The 18,052-nt window shown below is 39.3% G+C and overlaps 1 protein-coding gene across 7 annotated transcripts in view; it reads right to left on the bottom strand.

The window, feature by feature from the left end:
* The window catches only part of PEX5L (peroxisomal biogenesis factor 5 like), a gene marked incomplete at its 5' end in the record, with an annotated part of 189,064 nt that overhangs the window by 57,125 nt on the left and 113,887 nt on the right, over positions 1 to 18,052 (bottom strand). For all 7 annotated transcript variants that reach the window (XM_082625593.1, XM_082625592.1, XM_082625595.1 and 4 more), the window contains one exon: positions 10,320 to 10,415. In XM_082625593.1, coding sequence (XP_082481719.1) covers positions 10,320 to 10,415 — 96 coding nt within the window. The remainder of the gene's footprint in view (positions 1 to 10,319; positions 10,416 to 18,052) is intronic.

Raw genomic sequence — 18,052 nt, 5'->3', positions numbered from 1 at the left:
TCAGGGATTGATGTATATTTCAAATAATACCAAGTCACTTTAATATAAATTAAAACCAATATATTAAAGAAATCTCATGTAAGAAAAACACATCTCTAAACTAAATTCCAATTTTGAGTAATTTTTAATATTGTTTACTATCTGAATTCAGAAGTTCCTCCCTTTATCAACAGCTCCAAGGTAATGTGCAAATGTGGGTTCCAGTTCTGCCTGCCAGTAATCAGCAGTGTTTGCTTGGGCAAGTCCGTTAGTGTCTCTGGATTTCAGTCCCTTCTCTACAGTGATGAGGTGGGCCCTATGAATCCCTGGCATGAAGCATAAACTCTAAAATGGCCTGTGACATCTCTCACAGTTCAGTTCCAGAGAAGACTGGGCATCTCTGGAAATGTCATTAAGATCTGTGATGGTTAATTTTATGTGTCAACTTGACTGGCCCATAGAGTACCCAGACATTTGGTTAAACATTTCTGTGTGTCTGTTTCTATATGAGGTTAGCATTTGAATTGGTAGACTGAGTAAAGCAGTGGCCCTCTCCAATGCAGGTCGCCATCACCTAATCCAGTGAGGGCCTGAATAGAACAAAAAGGCAGAGGAAGGGAGAATTCTTTCTACTTGTCTCCTTGAGCTGGGACATTGGTCTTCTATATTCAGACTGGGACTTATACCATTGGCTCTCCTGGTCCTCAGGCCTTTGGATTTGGACTGAAACTACACCACCAGCTTTTCTGGGTCTCCAGCTTTCAGATGGCAGACTGTGGAACTTCTCAGCCTCCATAACTGTGTGAGCCAATTCCTTATAGTAAATCTCAGTCTCTGTCTGTCTTTCTTTATATCCTACTGGTTCTGTTTCTCTGGAGAACACTGACTAACACAAGATCTAAGAGGCTGATGGCTGACCATCTGGGAGGAGGAAGAAGGACTGGTTACCCTCATGGAAAAGAACCACTTTCTTAATCAACAGGAATTATTTATGTATGGAACATCAACTGTGTACCATCATTGTGTGGTATATTATATGCCCTAGTCAAATGAATAAAGGAAATTCACTTCACCCACAGGGAGTTTACGGATTCTTTACAGAACTCTGTAGGGTTGTGTGTTTGATGTTCTACTTATTAAACCAAAGAGAAGTATACATGTTTGTCATCAAAAAAGAGATATATCTCATCATCCAGTATTTTGATTTTATGAAAACCTTTTGAAACCAACATGGGCAGATAGCTCTACTGACCTGAATATAGCATTAAAGACTAGAATTATTTTAACCCCTGACTTCAGTAATTGACAAAAATAAGGGATTTAACCTGCAGATCTCATTTTTGTTCCTTTTCAATAAACCAGGATTAATAATATTCAACATTTCAAGAAGTTTTATAGAATAGTGATGATTGGTTTATATGGCAGAGAATTGCTAATCAAGAGATGGGGTTTTGAAGACATAGAAAACAAATTTATGGTTACCAAAGGGGAAAGGGGGGAGAGGGGTAAATTAGGAGTTTGGGATTAGCAGACACAAACTACTATATAAAACAGATAAACAACAAGGTCCTACTGCATAGCACAGGGAACTATAGTCAATATCCCATAGTAAACCATAATGGAAAAGAGTATGAAAAAGAATATATATGTGTGTGTGTGTGTATAACTGAATCACTTTGCTGTACACCAGAAACTAACACAAAATTGTAAATCAACTATACTTCAATTAGAAAAAAAGTGACGGGGTTTTGTATGTTCCAGATAAATAGACTTACATTATTCCTCCTACAGAAATAAAATTCCTAGTAAATTATTTAATAGTTGGTCCTAAAAGTAAAAAAAATCCAGGAGAGAGAAAGAGATATTGAGAGAGAGGCTTTCTAATATTCCTCCAAATATCAGAGCTGTAGGGTACCTGTGGCAGAGACTGCTAGCTGTCAGTCAAAATACACTTTCCTTTCTTCTGTGGTGGTAGAACTGTGGCCGTTTCCCAGCCTCCCTTGCAGTTTGGGGCATGGGTGGTGGTGGAGTGATGTGTTCGACTAAGCTTCAGCCAGTGGAGTGTGAGCAGATGAGATCTGGGCCAGAGCTTTTAGGAAGGTGGGCCTGCCTCCTTCAAGCTCTCCTTCCCCTGGTGGGGGCTGGAGAAACAACACACTTGTGACTTGGCTTTGACCATGCAGGGGAGGATAATACCCTAAGGGGTCGAGGGGAAACAAATGGCAAGGAACCTGGGACCCTGAATGGTGGCATTGAACAGATCTGCCTGCTAGTCTGGGTGTTAAGGGAATTTATCCTAGCTACTTTTTGGTCTGGAGCTTGTCTGCAAATATGATGGTCTAGAAGACCAATCTGTGGATAACTGAAGTTTTGTTAGAATGGGTCAAGTCACTACTATATATAAAATAGGTAACCAATAAGGACCTACTATATAGCACAAGGAACTCTACTCAATGCTCTGTAATGGCCTGTATGGGAAAAGAACCTAAAAGAGAGGATACATGTATATGTATGACAGACTCACTTCGCTGTACACCTGAAACTAACACAACATTGTAAATTAACTATACCCCAATAAAAATAATTAAAAAAAAGGGTCAAGTCAAAGATTTAATTACTTTGGTATTTACACAATGGATATCAAGGGAGAGTGAAAGAATACAGTAACTGTTCAAAACACCGACTTAAATTATGGGTGGACTCTAAATATCTCTCTTCCTTTAAATAGATTACTTATCCTTAAATTTATCTCAGACCATCCTACATGTCTTTATACTTTCACCCATTTCACCTATGTGGGTTTGTCATGAGTCACTTGACATTAAGTCTCATCTATGCTTCATATCGTTTTTGAGAATCAACTTTTCTTTGTTTAAAATGGAAGGATATTGACTCATTATGAGATCAACATTGCCAGTTTCCCAATGAACTCACAACACATCTAATCTTTATGTGATCTATCTACACTTTGACGTGGGAAGCATGTTAGCTAACATGACGTGCTAAGCTTTAGGAAATCTGTATCTTAAGAAGTTAACCTCAAGATTCCTTCAATATTGCCCAAAGAATGTTTCCATATATTTTCAGAAGATTTTCTTTTTTGAATATTGAATCTAAGTCAGAATGATTTAAGTAGTGTTTAATCCATTAATCTCTTCCACCTACTTCGAAGAGGTGACACTGTCATAGAAAGCAAGAGAAAATATGAGGGGGTGGTAGAGGCAGATAATCTTCTTGGTAGGCGGGCACCCAAGTCAGAAGTTTCTTACATGATCCTATATTAACAAAAGGAGTTCAAGAATAGTCTCCAATTCCCTTCAGTCATTTAATATTTCTGAGGTGCCTATCAGATGTTACATTGTTTTGAACATGACATTTCCTAGTTAAACTGAGAGATAAAGAAGGTCACTCACATTTCCAGACCAAGGAATTTCTAGTTAGCATTAAACTGTTTCACTAACCTTGTTCTTAAACAGTAATTACCAATTTGTCGGTGCTTTTTCATATAGTGCTGCTGAGGGAAAGTTAGCCTGGAGTCTGAAGGAGAGTTATCTTGAGAGCTATGTCCTTTGAGATAGGACATAGAAATGGGAAGTTAGGAGGTAGCTTTCAATGATGCTTGTCAAGCACAAAGTTCATCTTCTGGTAGTAAGTTAGTGACATTTCTTAAACACACATTAAAGAAGAGATACTAAGGTGAAATAAATGCATTAGAGGAATAAGTTGCTAATATGTTCATTTATTTATCCAGCAAAAGTTTGTGGCACCTCGTTCTGTACCAGCCTCTCTGAAAGGTGCTAAGAACGTAAAGACACGGTCCCACCTGTAAGAGTTCAAAATCTCCATGTGGAGATGAACATGTAAATCCACAATAACTATACCAGGGTTCCGAAACCCCCCGGCCATGGACTGGTACCAGTCCATGGCCTGTTAGGAACCGGGCCTCACAGCAGGAAGTGAACAGCAGGTGAGCAAGCAAAGCTTCACCTGTATCTACAGCCACTCCCCATCGCTTGCGTTACTGCCTGAGCTCTGCCCTGTCAGCATTATGATGAGTTGTATAATTATTCCATTATAAATTTCAATGTAATAATAAAAGTACACAATAGATGTAATGCACTTGAATCATCTCAAAACTATCCCCCTGCAAAGCCTGGTCCATGGAAAAATTGTCTTCCACAAAACCGGTCCCTGGTGTCAAAAAGGCTGGGGACCGCTGAACTATACCATGGGATAAACTGTGCTTGATGATCTCCTGAGCTGCAAAATACCTGCAATTCTTCCAGATCTTTAAGGGCAGAGCTATCTTACTCAATTTACTATTCCTAGCACCTAGCCCAGTGCCTGGCCCACAGAAGGAGTTTCAAACATGTCTGATGAATTTGTTGCTACATCCAGTTTATTTTGAAGGCTAAGGCACCTAGAGAGACTAACTAGCTAAACACAGTGCCAGATGCTGGCTGGCTCTTTCCCTCCGTGCTGACAGTGAAAAGAGGTATTTTTGATGTGTGGTTGCAGGTGTGCTGTGGGCCCACGTGACCTCCTCTCTCCTCTGTTGACGCAGCATAGGTCGCTCTAGGGATCTCCGTTCCTGAGCCCCTGGGGCTCCTTCCCTGCTTCTCACTTCTGTGCCTCCCAGTGCATCTTTCCCAGAGACCTGTTGTAGCTGACAGCGTGTTTAGGCTGCTGGCTAGGAAGAAAATCCAGGAGGAAGTATGGAGGAAGCTCCTTCAGGGAAGAGGCATTTTTTTTTAAAGCCCCAAAGAGAAGTATTTGGCTCTTTGTCCTAAAATTATAATACGCTGAGCCGAGATGAATTTGCAGTGATAAAATATAAGATATGTAGGCAAAAAGCTTCACCCACATAAGGCCTCACGAGATCTAACCGTTCAACCTGGGCTTAAGCAATGTTAGTCTTTGCACATAAACAGGTTCCCAGGTCACATAAGATATACAATAAATGTGCACATGGTGTTAGTTGTCTTTAGTAGAAGAGATGGAATTCCCTAACACCACACACAAAGATAAACTCAAAACGGATTAAAGACCTAAATGTAAGGCCAGACACTATTAAACTCTTAGAGGAAAACATAGGCAGAACACTCCATGACATAAATCACAGCAAGATCCTTTTTGACCCACCTCCTAGAGAAAGGGAAATAAAAACAAAAATAAACAAATGGGACCTAATGAAACTTCAAAGCTTTTACACAGCAAAGGAAACCATAAACAAGACAAAAGACAACCCTCAGAATGGGAGAAAATATTTGCAAATGAAGCAACTGACAAAGGATTAATCTCCAAAATTTACAAGCAGCTCATGCAGCTCAATATCCAAAAAACAAACAACCCAATCCAAAAATGGGCAGAAGACCTAAATAGACATTTCTCCAAAGAAGATATACAGATTGCCAACAAACACATGAAAAAATGCTCAACATCATTAATCATTAGAGAAATGCAAATCAAAACTACAATGAGATATCATCTCACACCAGTCAGAATGGCCATCATCAAAAAATCTACAAACAATAAATGCTGGAGAGGGTGTGGAGAAAAAGGAACCCTCTTGCACTGTTGGTGGGAATGTAAATTGATACAGCCACTATGGAGAACAGTATGGAGGTTCCTTAAAAAACTAAAAATAGAACTACCATATGACCCAGCAATCCCACTACTGGGCATGTACCCTGAGAAAACCATAATTCAAAAAGAGTCATGTACCAAAATGTTCACTGCAGCTCTGTTTACAATAGCCAGGACATGGAAGCAACCTAAGTGTCCATTGACAGATGAATGGATAAAGAAGATGTGGCACATATATACAATGGAATATTACTCAGCCATAAAAAGAAACGAAATTGAGTTATTTGTAGTGAGGTGGATGGACCTAGAGTCTGTCATACAGAGTGAAGTAAGTCAGAAAGAGAAAAACAAATACCATATGCTAACACATATATATGGAATCTAAAAAAAGAAAAAAATGGTCATGAAGAATTTAGGGGCAAGATGGGAATAAAGACAGACTTACTAGAGAATGGACTTCATGATATGGGGAGGGGGAAGGGTAAGCTGGGACAAAGTGAGAGAGTGGCATGGACATATATACACTACCAAACGTAAAATAGATAGCTAGTGGGAAGCAGCCGCAGAGCACGGGGAGATCAGCTTGGTGGTTTGTGACCACCTAGAGGGATGGGATAGAGAGGGTGGGAGGGAGGGAGATGCAAGAGGGAAGAGATATGGGGATATATGTATATGTATTAACTGATTCACTTTGTTATAAAGCAGAAACTAACACACCATTGTAAAACAGTTATTCTCCAATAAAGATGTTAAAAAAAAATCAGTCCCTCTGCTCACGTCTGTTTAAACATGTCAAAATAATAACTGTTTAAAAAAAAAAAAGAGAGTGGGGACAGCAGGCAATGAGGCTGTTGTGCAAGAGGAATAGAGAGCGCAACAGTGCCCCTGGAGCTTGTGAGGGGATTAGGTGCAGAAGGAGGACCAGGTGCCAGGTCATGAGGCAGGATGATGACCAAAAAAATATGAGGGTTTAAGATGGAATAGAATGTGAAATAGAAGGAATATTGGAATCAGTGATATAAAAATGGAGACTGGGAAAATTCAACTTGCTCCAGGCATGGTTTTCATCTGGGTCTTACTAGTGTTTAGAACAGTCTCTGATGAAGCCAATCTGTTGTGCCATCCTTTATTGGTCTTGAAATGAAGAATGTGGCACTTTTAGTTCTCTTAAGAATCTTAGACTCTAATATAGTGTCTATAGTTTACCACTTCTTCCTTGATTACCAACGTAATACATGTTTATGATAGAACATTTGGAAAATATAGATAGCTAATGGAAGAAATCACTCCAAATCCAGCCACCCAAGGATAACTACTGTTAAGGTTTGGGCACAGACTCTCTTTATACTTATACAGTACAGTGATTCAGAATATGGGCTCTGGAGTCTGGGTGAAAATCATGACTTTGTAACTTGCTAAATGAGAGTTGTTCATTTTCAGTCTATCTTAATTGCTTATAAAATGCCACGTAACTGTCTGCAGTATCTTTAAGCCTCAGTTTTCTCATCTGCAGAATGAGAATAGTAATATTACCTTCCTCATAAGACTGCGGTGAGGATTAAATGAGAATCCATGCAAAGCTCCCGAGGTAGTGCCTGGTACACAGTATGTATTCTAACATGTTAGGTATTAAGCTACTATCATTTTACGAAGTTGGGGTCATATTGTAAAACTGTCAGTAAATAAATTATTCCAATTATCACTAGACATTTTTATATGATGTTAAATATTTTTTCTATGATGTAGTTTTTAATGGTTACATAGCATTTTATTGTAGAGATAATAACTTAGTTAATTCTCTGTAATGGGACACTTGAGCTATTCCCAAATTTTCACTATTTAAAAAAATTCTACAGATAAAATGTTGCAAACTTTCATGATTATTTCTCTAGCATAAATTCTAAGAAGTGGCTGGGTCAAGGGGCATGTATATTTCCAAGACTCGGATCCGTTTTATTATGTCTTCTACTATGGATTTAGATTAAACCCTGGATAAGAATAATGCTGGAAAGTAAGTAGTTCACATATGTGTGCAGTTTTGAAGGTCTGATTTACCATCAGCTTAGTGAAACACAACCTCTGCCCCCATACGTCGCGCCTATTTTCTCCACACCTGTTCACACCTTCCAGGTCAGCATCATCCTCCCTCATTCCTTAAGGAAGCTTCTCAGCTCCAGGCTTCCAGCTGAGCAAATGTGCTTACAATTTTCTGCTTTGCTGGGAATTCTGTACTTACCATTCACTTCACTTGAAGATACAAACGTATAGCATTCTTAGTATATTAGACATCCAAGCCCCTCATCTTATAATGAAGAAACTAAAGTAGAAGGGAGCAAATGTCTTGTCTGAGTTGGTCATCTGGTCCATGCCATTGTTAGACAACTACTCAAAGCTAGCTCGTTCCTTTATCTCTTGTACCTAGTTCAGCAGCCAGCACATATAGATAGCCAGGAATGTTTGCTGAATGACTACTTCAAGTAACAAAGCATTTTAGGATTTTGCAGCTGGAAAGGACCATACAGGTGTGGAAAAATGAGACTAATATTGGTTAATCAGATGTTTGTTGTTATTTAGTTATTAGCAACAAGTTAGAATAACAACTCTGGTCTCTCAATTCCAAAGAGACAAGGAGAAGCCAGGAGAAAACAAGGCTTCCTGGGGTGAATGGGCGTCATGTAGAGAAGGGATTCACCTAATTTTGCCTTGTTCCAGAGAGGGCAAAGCCAGGGGTAAGAAAACTGGTAGTTGCTTGAAGGCCAATTTCAGCCTAATTCAGGGAAGAGCTTTAATTGTTAGGATTGTGCAAACCTGAAACAGGTTTTCTTGAAAAGAAGTGAGTTGCCCTTAATTGAAAATGTTTAAGTAGAAACAGGGTATGTTTGAATAATTTGTCAAGTATGTTTGAAAAGAAAAAAAATTGTTTTGTATGCCTGGTTGGGATAGATGACTTCTAAGGTCTCTACCAAAACTAAGATTAAGTGATTTTATGAATAGATAGATACACAGATGGACAATTTTTTCCTTGTTGATATGTTACTTTGTAACTAAGTCTTTGTAATTAAGTTTTGAGTTTGAACTCATTGTCTCATTATAAATGGGACCAGAGGAACTAACATACCACTGTAAGCAATTATACTCCAATAAAGATGTTAAAAAAAATAAAAATAAATGGGACCAGATAAATTATAAAGTCTTTACTGCCCCAAGATTCTACGGTTCTAAATCATCTTCTTTTTAATGCTAATTCAGTGTCCTATACACAGTAGGAGCTCAAAAGAAACTTAAATTAGCTCTTAAGTCTGGAAAAATCTACATTTAAAATAAACTGAGCTACAGGCCTCATGCAGTTGAACAACTTGATTGAACTCAGCTGGTCTCAATCAAATCAGCTGATCACGTTCAAGAGCACTAAATATGCCTTAACTTTTAATTAAAAAGGTTAAAATTAAAAGAAGAAATTTGGGTGGATTGTATTGTGATGAGATAAAAGTGTTCTCTTATTAGGTTTCTGAATGATGATAGGAAATTTGGCTGGAATTATTTCCTAGAATATAAAGAATCTTTTTAATATTAAATTGCAAGTATGATTTAATTGCACTTCAAGTATGGAGTTACTGAAAGACTGCCCGTAGTATAATAATTTCATCTAAATTCTAGAGGTAAGATGGCCACATAAATGAACCATATTACAGGAATACTTTCAATTTTCAAGATTTCACATCAGTAATAGAAATAGAGGTCCTGGCAGGTTCATACTTGGGTTGGGTGAAAAGCTCAACTCTCAAACAGTCTTCTAACAAAGCTTTGGTGAGAATCATAGATGGCACCTGTGATGCACTCTTTGTGCTTTTACCCAGGAAGGAAATGCATAAAAAACAGCAAAGGATGCTTTTTTTTATCTTCCCTTTTCCCTTTCTTTCCTCCTTCTCTCTCCCTCTATCTCTCTTTAGAGGGCTAAATAAGGAAAGTAATGTTCAAATTAAATGTTTCATTTGATTTATCAACATTGTCATTGTTTTGGACACCCTTAACAGTAAAAAAAAAAAATTATGGCTCAAGTCAAGATGGGCTATCCATTGATTAGAATATCTCAGCCCTGCCTTTTCCCCCCACCCAGTTAGGAAAATGTATACTATTTCAGGGGTAGTAAAACCTTCTATGTTTCAGACATTGTGCTAGATGCCAGAGAGATAAAAACATCAGGCATAAACCCTGGCTTCACAGAAGCATAGCAAATGCATAGCATAGGTTCATCATGGGATACACGCAAGGCTCAGAGTTTTCTGACCCAAGACTCCAGAAGTCACTGCTAATCTACCACAGAATTGGCATAATAGATGACATCTATTAGTCACCCCGGGTGGGAAGTCAAAAGTTCTCTGGTGGGCTTCCCTGGTGGCGCAGTGGTCGGGAGTCCACCTGCCGATGCAGGGGGCACGAGTTCGTGCCCCGGTCCGGGAAAATCCCACATGCCGCGGAGGGGCTAGGCCCGTGAGCCATAGCCGCTAAGCCTGCGCATCCGGAGCCTGTGCTCCGCAACGGGAGAGGCCACAACAGTGAGAGGCCCGCGTACCGCAAAAAAAAAAAAAAAGAAAAAAATAAAAGTTCTCCGGTAACACGTCTCATTCTAACAATCATAGTCATGATTATTTCATGTTTATAAAGACCCATTTAATATGTATCCTGCTGAAGTTTGATTTTTTTGGATTCCACTCTCAGAAACATGAAACAGAAAAACAAGCCAAAAAACTTACCTCCACTGCTGCTTTTGCCCTTTCAAATTCCTCTTCTAAGGAGTGGTTTCTGGAAAGCAATGCACTTCCCCAGCGTTGTTCTTTGGTCAGTCGAGCCTGAAATAAACCAAACACATGGTGTTATCATTTCGGAATCACATAATACAAAAATGCAAATATTTTTCCTTTTCCCATAGTCCCCTAGAGTTTAAGAAGCACCTGCAACTGATGCCATTTTTGGAGTACTTTGCAAGCATGAGTGTGTCCAAACTGAGAGGGTGCATGCATGCGTCTTTGAACAGTGAGTCTCAGCCCTGGTCGTATTAAAAAGACAACGCCCAGGCCCAACCTCCCAAAGACCTTACTTTTCATTGGTCTTTGTTCAAGGCATTGCTATTTTAGTAAGTCTCCCCATGTGATTCTAATATGCAGCTAAGGTGGAGAATCTCTATTAGTAGGCTAAACCTGTAAGCTGATGTTCGAGCTTTCAGCTTGTTAGGAGGACCAGCCTCAGGTGAAACTGTGAAAGTTGCAGACATGGAAGGTAGCTGCTAGGTCTTTCTCCTTATACTCAGTTGAGCTTCGTGCCGAATTCTCTTTCCTTTGCCGTATCTCTACTGGCACACATCTGTCTCACGTCCCATTTGCTCAGGACATTGCTCTCTGCTCAATAATAGTCACTTAGATAAAATCATGTCTGGGAATGCCAACTGCTTTGTCACAATTAACAGGCAATGTGATATACATCTTAACTGAGCTAAATGCAAATACTTCCAGAAGACCCCCCACAAAGAGTTTGCTGGAATTTAAAAAATGTTATTATTTTAAATTTCACAAACAATGAATACATTCTTTTTGAAAAAAATTTAATCATGGAAAATAAGAGGTGTAATTCTAGACCTTTTTTCTTTTAAGTTACATATATTTATGCACCCATAGATAGAATATCACAACGTGTTTCAAAAAGCTTTTTGAAACATAAATGGTATGCTGTTCTGTGGTTTAGCTTTTTCTACTCAACAATGTACCTTGGAGAGTCTCCAAATTTTGTACTTACAGATCTACCTCAGTCTTTCCCCAGGGATTTCCTAGTAAGTATATACGGTACTTCGATTAGAGCTCTATGAGTATTCAGTGTTTCGATTTTTCTCCATGTAACTGCTTGCTTTCTTTTTTTTTTTATTTTACAACTTTATTGGAGTATAATTGCTTCACAATGGTGTGTTAGTTTCTGCTTTATAACAAAGTGAATCAGTTATACATATACATCTGTTCCCATATCCCTTCCCTCTTGCGTCTCCCTATCCCACCCCTCCAGGCAGTCACAAAGCACCGATCTGATCTCCCTGTGCTATGCTTGCTTTCTTCTCTGTCTTCTTTCTCTGCTGTGAGGTCCAGGTGGATAAGACTTTGTCTGATAACTTTTGTACTGCCCCATCCCAAGCCCAGGGCCTGACAAGTGATGCATGCCCCAAGGATGCCTGTGGATGGACTGCGGGAGGAGGGATTGCCCTGCTAAGGCAGCTAGGCCTGGGGAGAAGGAGGAGAGAGGCTTGGAGTGGAGTCCCCCGCCCCCTTCCATTGCAGGGCAGGCGTGGCTCCTCGGCCCGGTGGTACATTGCTGTCCTGCAGGGATGCTCAACCTCCACTTCTATGGGAATTACTTGAACAGGCTTGGGTCCCACCCCAGACCAATGAAGTGACCTCTGAAGGTGGGGCCCAGGAATTAAATTAAGTTTGAAAATTAAATTAAGTTTGAAAAGCTCCTGTGGTGATTTTGAAGAGCAGTCATGTTTGAGAACCAAAACTATAGTGAAACTTTGCTCTTCACCCAGCACTTACCATCTATTCCACTCAGCTGTTTTTCATTCCTTCTCCACCATCCCTGGTCCTCAAGAGGAACCCCCCTCTTTAATGATTATACAGTGGGAATACCAGGGCTCACTAAATGCCAGATGCTGCTTCAAGTCCTTTACTTACTATAACTCATGTTGTCTTTTCAGCAGCCTGAGGTGGGTCCTACCATTAACTCCATGACTTTGAGGCACAGAGAGCAATTAAGTAATTAATTAAAACTTGACCCTAGTCTCACAGCTAGTTAAGTGGTAGGGCTGGTGCTTCTGGGCCATGTGCCTAACCACTGGACACACTGCCTCTCACAGGATGCTGTGCTCAACTGGCCATTTTAGGAAGATGCAAAATATAGAAAAACTGGCCCTTGGAGATTCATGCATGGTTGAGGGTGTTAGCCAAGAAGCTGTCTAAAAGAGTGTGGGTTGAAAATAAAAATAAAGTAATTATTAGGAAAATTTCTGAGCATAAATAACAGTCTTAGACTGCATTTTGCTTTAATGAATGTGAAAGGTTAATTTATTTGAACATTAATATATGTTTTCTCCTCCTTGATGTATTTATTCCCTGCTGTATCCCTGGCATCTCCTGCAAATAGTTGGTGCTCCATAAATAATCAGCAAATATTGGTTGAAAATATGCTGTCAGGGAATATATGAATGACTGAATTAAAGATATTTCTCTCAAGGTCTCCTGGCCAGTCTGGAGTCTAAGGAGGGTTTATAGGAGATTGGCAGGGACTTGTTTTTTTGTCCTGTGCCTGGAGTGGCAGAGCTCTGTGCTAGCAAGCCCTGGTTCTGGGGGTGGGGAGTGGCTGCAGGATGCCCAGGTGGGGTGCCTAGTAAAGAGCAAGGCCTGTGAGCAGCTCAGGGTTGAGACCTCTGGAGCAGCGCCTGTGGTCTGAAATAGGAGGGCCATGAGGGCAGGTCGGGGCCTGCTCTGGCATCAATGCCTTGCTCTCTGGTGGGCCAGGCCCAGTGGCCATCACGAACAAGCATCCTCCCTTATTCTCTGGGCCCTGTGGAAGCTACCACCTTTTTCTAACTCAGACAATCGAGGCAGGAAGGGGGAGATTGATACAGGTTCCAGAGATTGGAATGTGAACATATCTTTTGGGGGGCCACCATTCAGCCCACTTCAACCCTCCTCTGACACTCTTGGGTGACAATATATTTGATTAACAAATATAAAGGTGCAGATGATTTATAACCTTTTAGAATTGATAGCTTGTTCGGGTGTTATAGCCTGGTAGAGAAGTTAACCCCAAAGATGACAGGACTTTACTGTCGTGTAGAAAGTTAATCAATCTTACATCTAACTTGGTAAACTTATTTTGGCATTTCTTGCCCAACTGGCTATATACATCTCTGTTCCTTAATCCTTTGCCTTTGGAACCAACTCTTTTGTCTTCCTGCTGGTTCCTTCATGAATGAAATAAACAAATAAATTTTAAAAAATGTGGGCACATAGTAATAAATAAACTTTGTGCATTTATATAATAATGTCATGAATGACATTAGGAGAAGAAAGAGAAAGCACTAATATTTTTTCCCAAGGCACCCCTCCTTTTATTAGAGGCACTTTTCACCAGTGAAATATGATCTGCCTTTCCTGTGAAGCCTGACCTAACAGGACTCCATTACTGTCACTGGCTTCCCTTCAGCAATGTTTCATGACCCAAGTGGATTATGAATCACAGGATGCAAAGCGTACCATATATCAGGAAGAAGAGGAAAATCTCTCTCTCGGGATTCTAGACTTAACAGTTCATATTCTCTTTACTGCCTAAAACAGCAAGTGTAAATAGAATCTTACTGTGCAAATGAAATTTTATTTTGATAGTACAGTTACTATTTAGGTAAGTGCTATTTTCCACTTTGTTAGAAAAGCTTTATGCTATTACTGATTCAAATATTATCTACCTCACATTTTAAAGACATTTATTTTGCCCAAGGAAGCATAAAGTAAATGTTATAAAATATAAGAAGGTAGTGAATGTAAACAGAGGCAGTTTTCAAGCTGAGAGTAGTATACATCTAAAGGTTCTGAGACTTTTTAGTAACTCAGCAGTGTGCCCAGACATGCTGATTTAGGACTGAGAATGAAATATAGACTATAACACATAGTAAAGATCAGCCTTCTTTGCGAACAACACTTTTTAAAAAAAATTTACATCTAATTTCATGACAGGCAAAACTGTAATATGGGAAGACATAAAAATAATGCTTGTAAACTGCAGGTATTTCTTAGTATTTAACTAGAGGAATGATAAACAGGACAGTTACACCTGTAAGTCTGAGTTGCAGTTATTTTGGTAGCACAATGACTATAATTGCAGCTCTTAAGCTTTAGCATGCATTGGAATCACCTGGAGGTCATGTTCAACCACCGTTTGCAGGGTTCCACGCCCATGGGTTTCTGAGACAGTAGGCGTGGGGTGGGCCTAGAATCGTCTTTTCTAACAAGTTCCCAGGTGATGCTGATACTGCTGGTCCAGGGACCACACTGTGAGAACTTCTGATCCAAAAATTGACATTATGTGCACGTAGGTGGAACTCTGGAGTTCACAAATATACTCTGATATAGGCATTTCTTTTCTTCTTTGCATGATTTTGAAAAATGCTCCACAGTTAACAGCAACCTCCTGGAAATGCCTTGGCTTTAAAAACAGCATTTTAATTGGTTTAAGCTAATGGGATTTTAGGGTATTACAGTCTCCAAAGAAGAAAGCATTTAATTCCCCCAGCTGTTGATTGCACTGAATGATCGGCACTAGGTGAAGGGAAAGAAGAAGGAATTAAATAACCCTAAAAATAATATTATGCTTTTTTCTCTTTATTCAAAATTATGACTGTGATCAAAATTATGATTTGCAAATGACTGTATTTGTGGCTGTCATTGTCCTAGCATAATTTTGTTGGCTATCCTCTGTGGCAGTTGTTGATAGCTTTTCATACAATTGCTAGAGATCTTCCACAGAAACACATTTTTAAAAAGCTCAGCATCTTTCCAAAAGAAATTGAAGGAGAAAAGGGATCTGCTTAACTGTAGAAAAGAAAAATGTAACAACTAGCAGACCTTATATAACGGCCATTAAAAGCATACTCTCGGGCTTCCCTGGTGGCGCAGTGGCTGAGAGTCCGCCTGCCAATGCAGGGGACACGGGTTCGTGCCCCGGTCCGGGAAGATCCCACATGCCGCGGAACAGCTGGGCTTGTGAGCCATGGCCGCTGAGCCTGTGCGTCTGGAGCCAGTGCTCCGCAACAGGAGAGGCCACAACAGTGAGAGGCTCGCGTACTGCAAAAAAAAAAAAAAAAAAAAGCATACTCTCTGAAGTCAGACTGCCTGGGGTCAAATCCTGGTTTACCATTTCCTATTAATGGTGACCTTGGACAAATTAATCTCTATAATCCTCAGTTTTTTTTTTTCTTTTTTTTTGTCTGTGTCATGCGGCCTATGGTATCTTAATTCACAAACCCCAGGGCCCTTGGCAGTGAAAGCATGGAGTCCTAACCACTGGACCGCCAGGGAATTCCTAATTCTCAGTATTCTCATCTGCCAAGTGTATATTCACTTACGGAGTCCGTATAAGACTCAAGTGCAATAATTCATGTAAATAATACACACAAAATGCTCAGTACATAGTAAGTGCTCAATAAAATTGGCTTTTGGGACTTCCCTGGGAGTCCAGTGGTTAAGACTACACCTTCCCAATGCAGGGGGCACAGGTTTGATCCCTGGTTGGGGAACTAAGATCCTGCATGTCGGCGACATGGCCAAAAAAAGTAAAATAAACAACAAAAAAATTGGCTTTTGTTATTATCATTTTTCTGGTTAGTGCTTATCAGGTGTGACTTTGGAAATTCATTTAAAAAATCTGTGTTTAGAACACTTTTGTTTAGTGGTTTTTACAGACTAGTTGGACTCATGCTAGAAGAGATCATCTGAACACTTGCCTCATTAAGATGGTCAGGATATTTTTTCTTAATCAGTCAACAAACATTTATCATTGAAAGCATACAAAAAACCTGTACCTTATGTGTCAAGAGCAAATTCCCAAAGTTTTGTGCAAAGGTGGGCAGCACATGATTCCCATCTTCCTCCAACTATGAAATTCTATGTTATGGAACATCAACGCAAGTCAGGGTTGATTTTTAAAGGGGATGGACAGTCTATTAGCATACATAACTAAAAATTATTTTTGGAACTAGCCTCAAAATGATAAAAGAATAAAAATTTGTCCTTTTTTTCTGTCCTTTAACCATTAGCTTCTACTTTTGAATTTTGTAATTTGACAAACATTTTGTTTCTCCTTTTTGTTAGCATCCCTTATTTTTTCACTTTAAAAAGTATTTGTTGAGTACCTAGTATGTGTAGATTTTCTACTAAGCTGAAAATGATCTTCAGATTTCTTTCCTTCCTTTTTGCTTTCCTGCTGTTCTTGTTTTCCTGCCTTCTTTGCTTTGTTCCTTTCTTCCATCTTCCCTTGCTTTCTTCCTCATTGGCAGCTCACTGTGTGTGGCCAGGAGGGGAAAAGGGATATTGATGTGGCTCCTGTGCTGTCCTCCGAAAAGCAAGACTGTATTTACAGTGTACTATCTAATTGTTTCTACTAGACATAAAGGTCTTCATACTTCTTATAATCTCTCTCATCTTTCTAACTTTTCCACTGCCTCACTTATGACTTTATGGATAGTAGACATTCAATCTCATTTGTTGAACTGAAATGGAACAAAATGGAAGCCATTAGCATTTCTAAGAGTAAGAGGTTGAGAATGAATTTGGGAGGGGAGGCACAAAATTGTGTATGGCCTCAGATCGGGTGACAATCCTAATTCATCTTACAAAGTTTCTGGAGGAAAGTGATATTCTTTAAGATCACTTAACTCATATTAACCCTATAAACTAAGTAATAATCAGGGCTTGCAATGAGAAGGGAAATCAATGGTCTTGTGAGTTCTCTTAGGCGGATAAGCTAGATGTGGCTGATAGGAGGTGATGTGTGATGAAGAACAAGGGCTTTAGAAGCTGTGATTTGAATGCTGGGTCCTCTCCATTCTAGCTGAGTCACCTTGGGAAAATTACTTCTGTTCTCTAAGATGCATTTCTCGTCTGACAAATGGAGATAACATTAATTCTCAAGATTATTGTAAACATTTCAAATAATATATTAGAAATATCTTACATTTCTATTAACATGCATTTCCTTTTACATTATTCCTTTAAAAATTTAGAAAACATATCTGCACTTTTAAAGTTTAGATTGTTCTGGTTTGGGATACTGCCAACTTGATGGAATTTTGACAATGTGGAAGGAAGCATTTGCTCTGCTAAAATCAGCAAAATCAGAGCGTTACAAGACTGTGACTCAGTATTTGGAGAGCCCGGCTGCCTCACCTTCTCATGAAGTTCAGCTTAGGGCAGCAAGAGCCTGTGTTGGAGCACTCCTTCCAGTGTCCAGACTTGAAAAAGAAATGCGTGAACCATCACTCTCTGGCAGAAGTTTCTTTTCTTTTGCCTCACCACTATCTTATTTATGGAAAAGCTAATTTTATATCATTACCTTCTGTGTTTTTCTTCAATTTTTCAAATGTTTTTTAATTTTTCAGATTGCACGATTTCTTTAAATAATTAACTCCAGGGAATACAAATAACACAGTTTGCATAATATCAAGAAACTTTATTCTTTAAATATACAGAGATTATATAATTTATTATAATCTCCTGCCACTCTGATTAGTATATTCAACACTATTTGAAAGAGATTAGTCTATGCTTTTCTTTTTCCCCATCTTGAAAATGAACAAACATGAGAATTCTCACTGAGAGCTTTCATTCTCTCTGTGATTCTGAAATATGACTTTTGAGCAAAGCCTGTAAATAGCTCCTCACCTGGTGAACTA

Source organism: Mesoplodon mirus (assembly GCF_964341445.2).
Source record: "Mesoplodon mirus genome assembly, chromosome: 6".
Taxonomy (NCBI): Eukaryota; Metazoa; Chordata; class Mammalia; order Artiodactyla; family Ziphiidae; genus Mesoplodon; species Mesoplodon mirus.
Note: the sequence above shows the minus strand (reverse complement) of the source record. Positions and strands in the feature narration are given on the sequence as shown.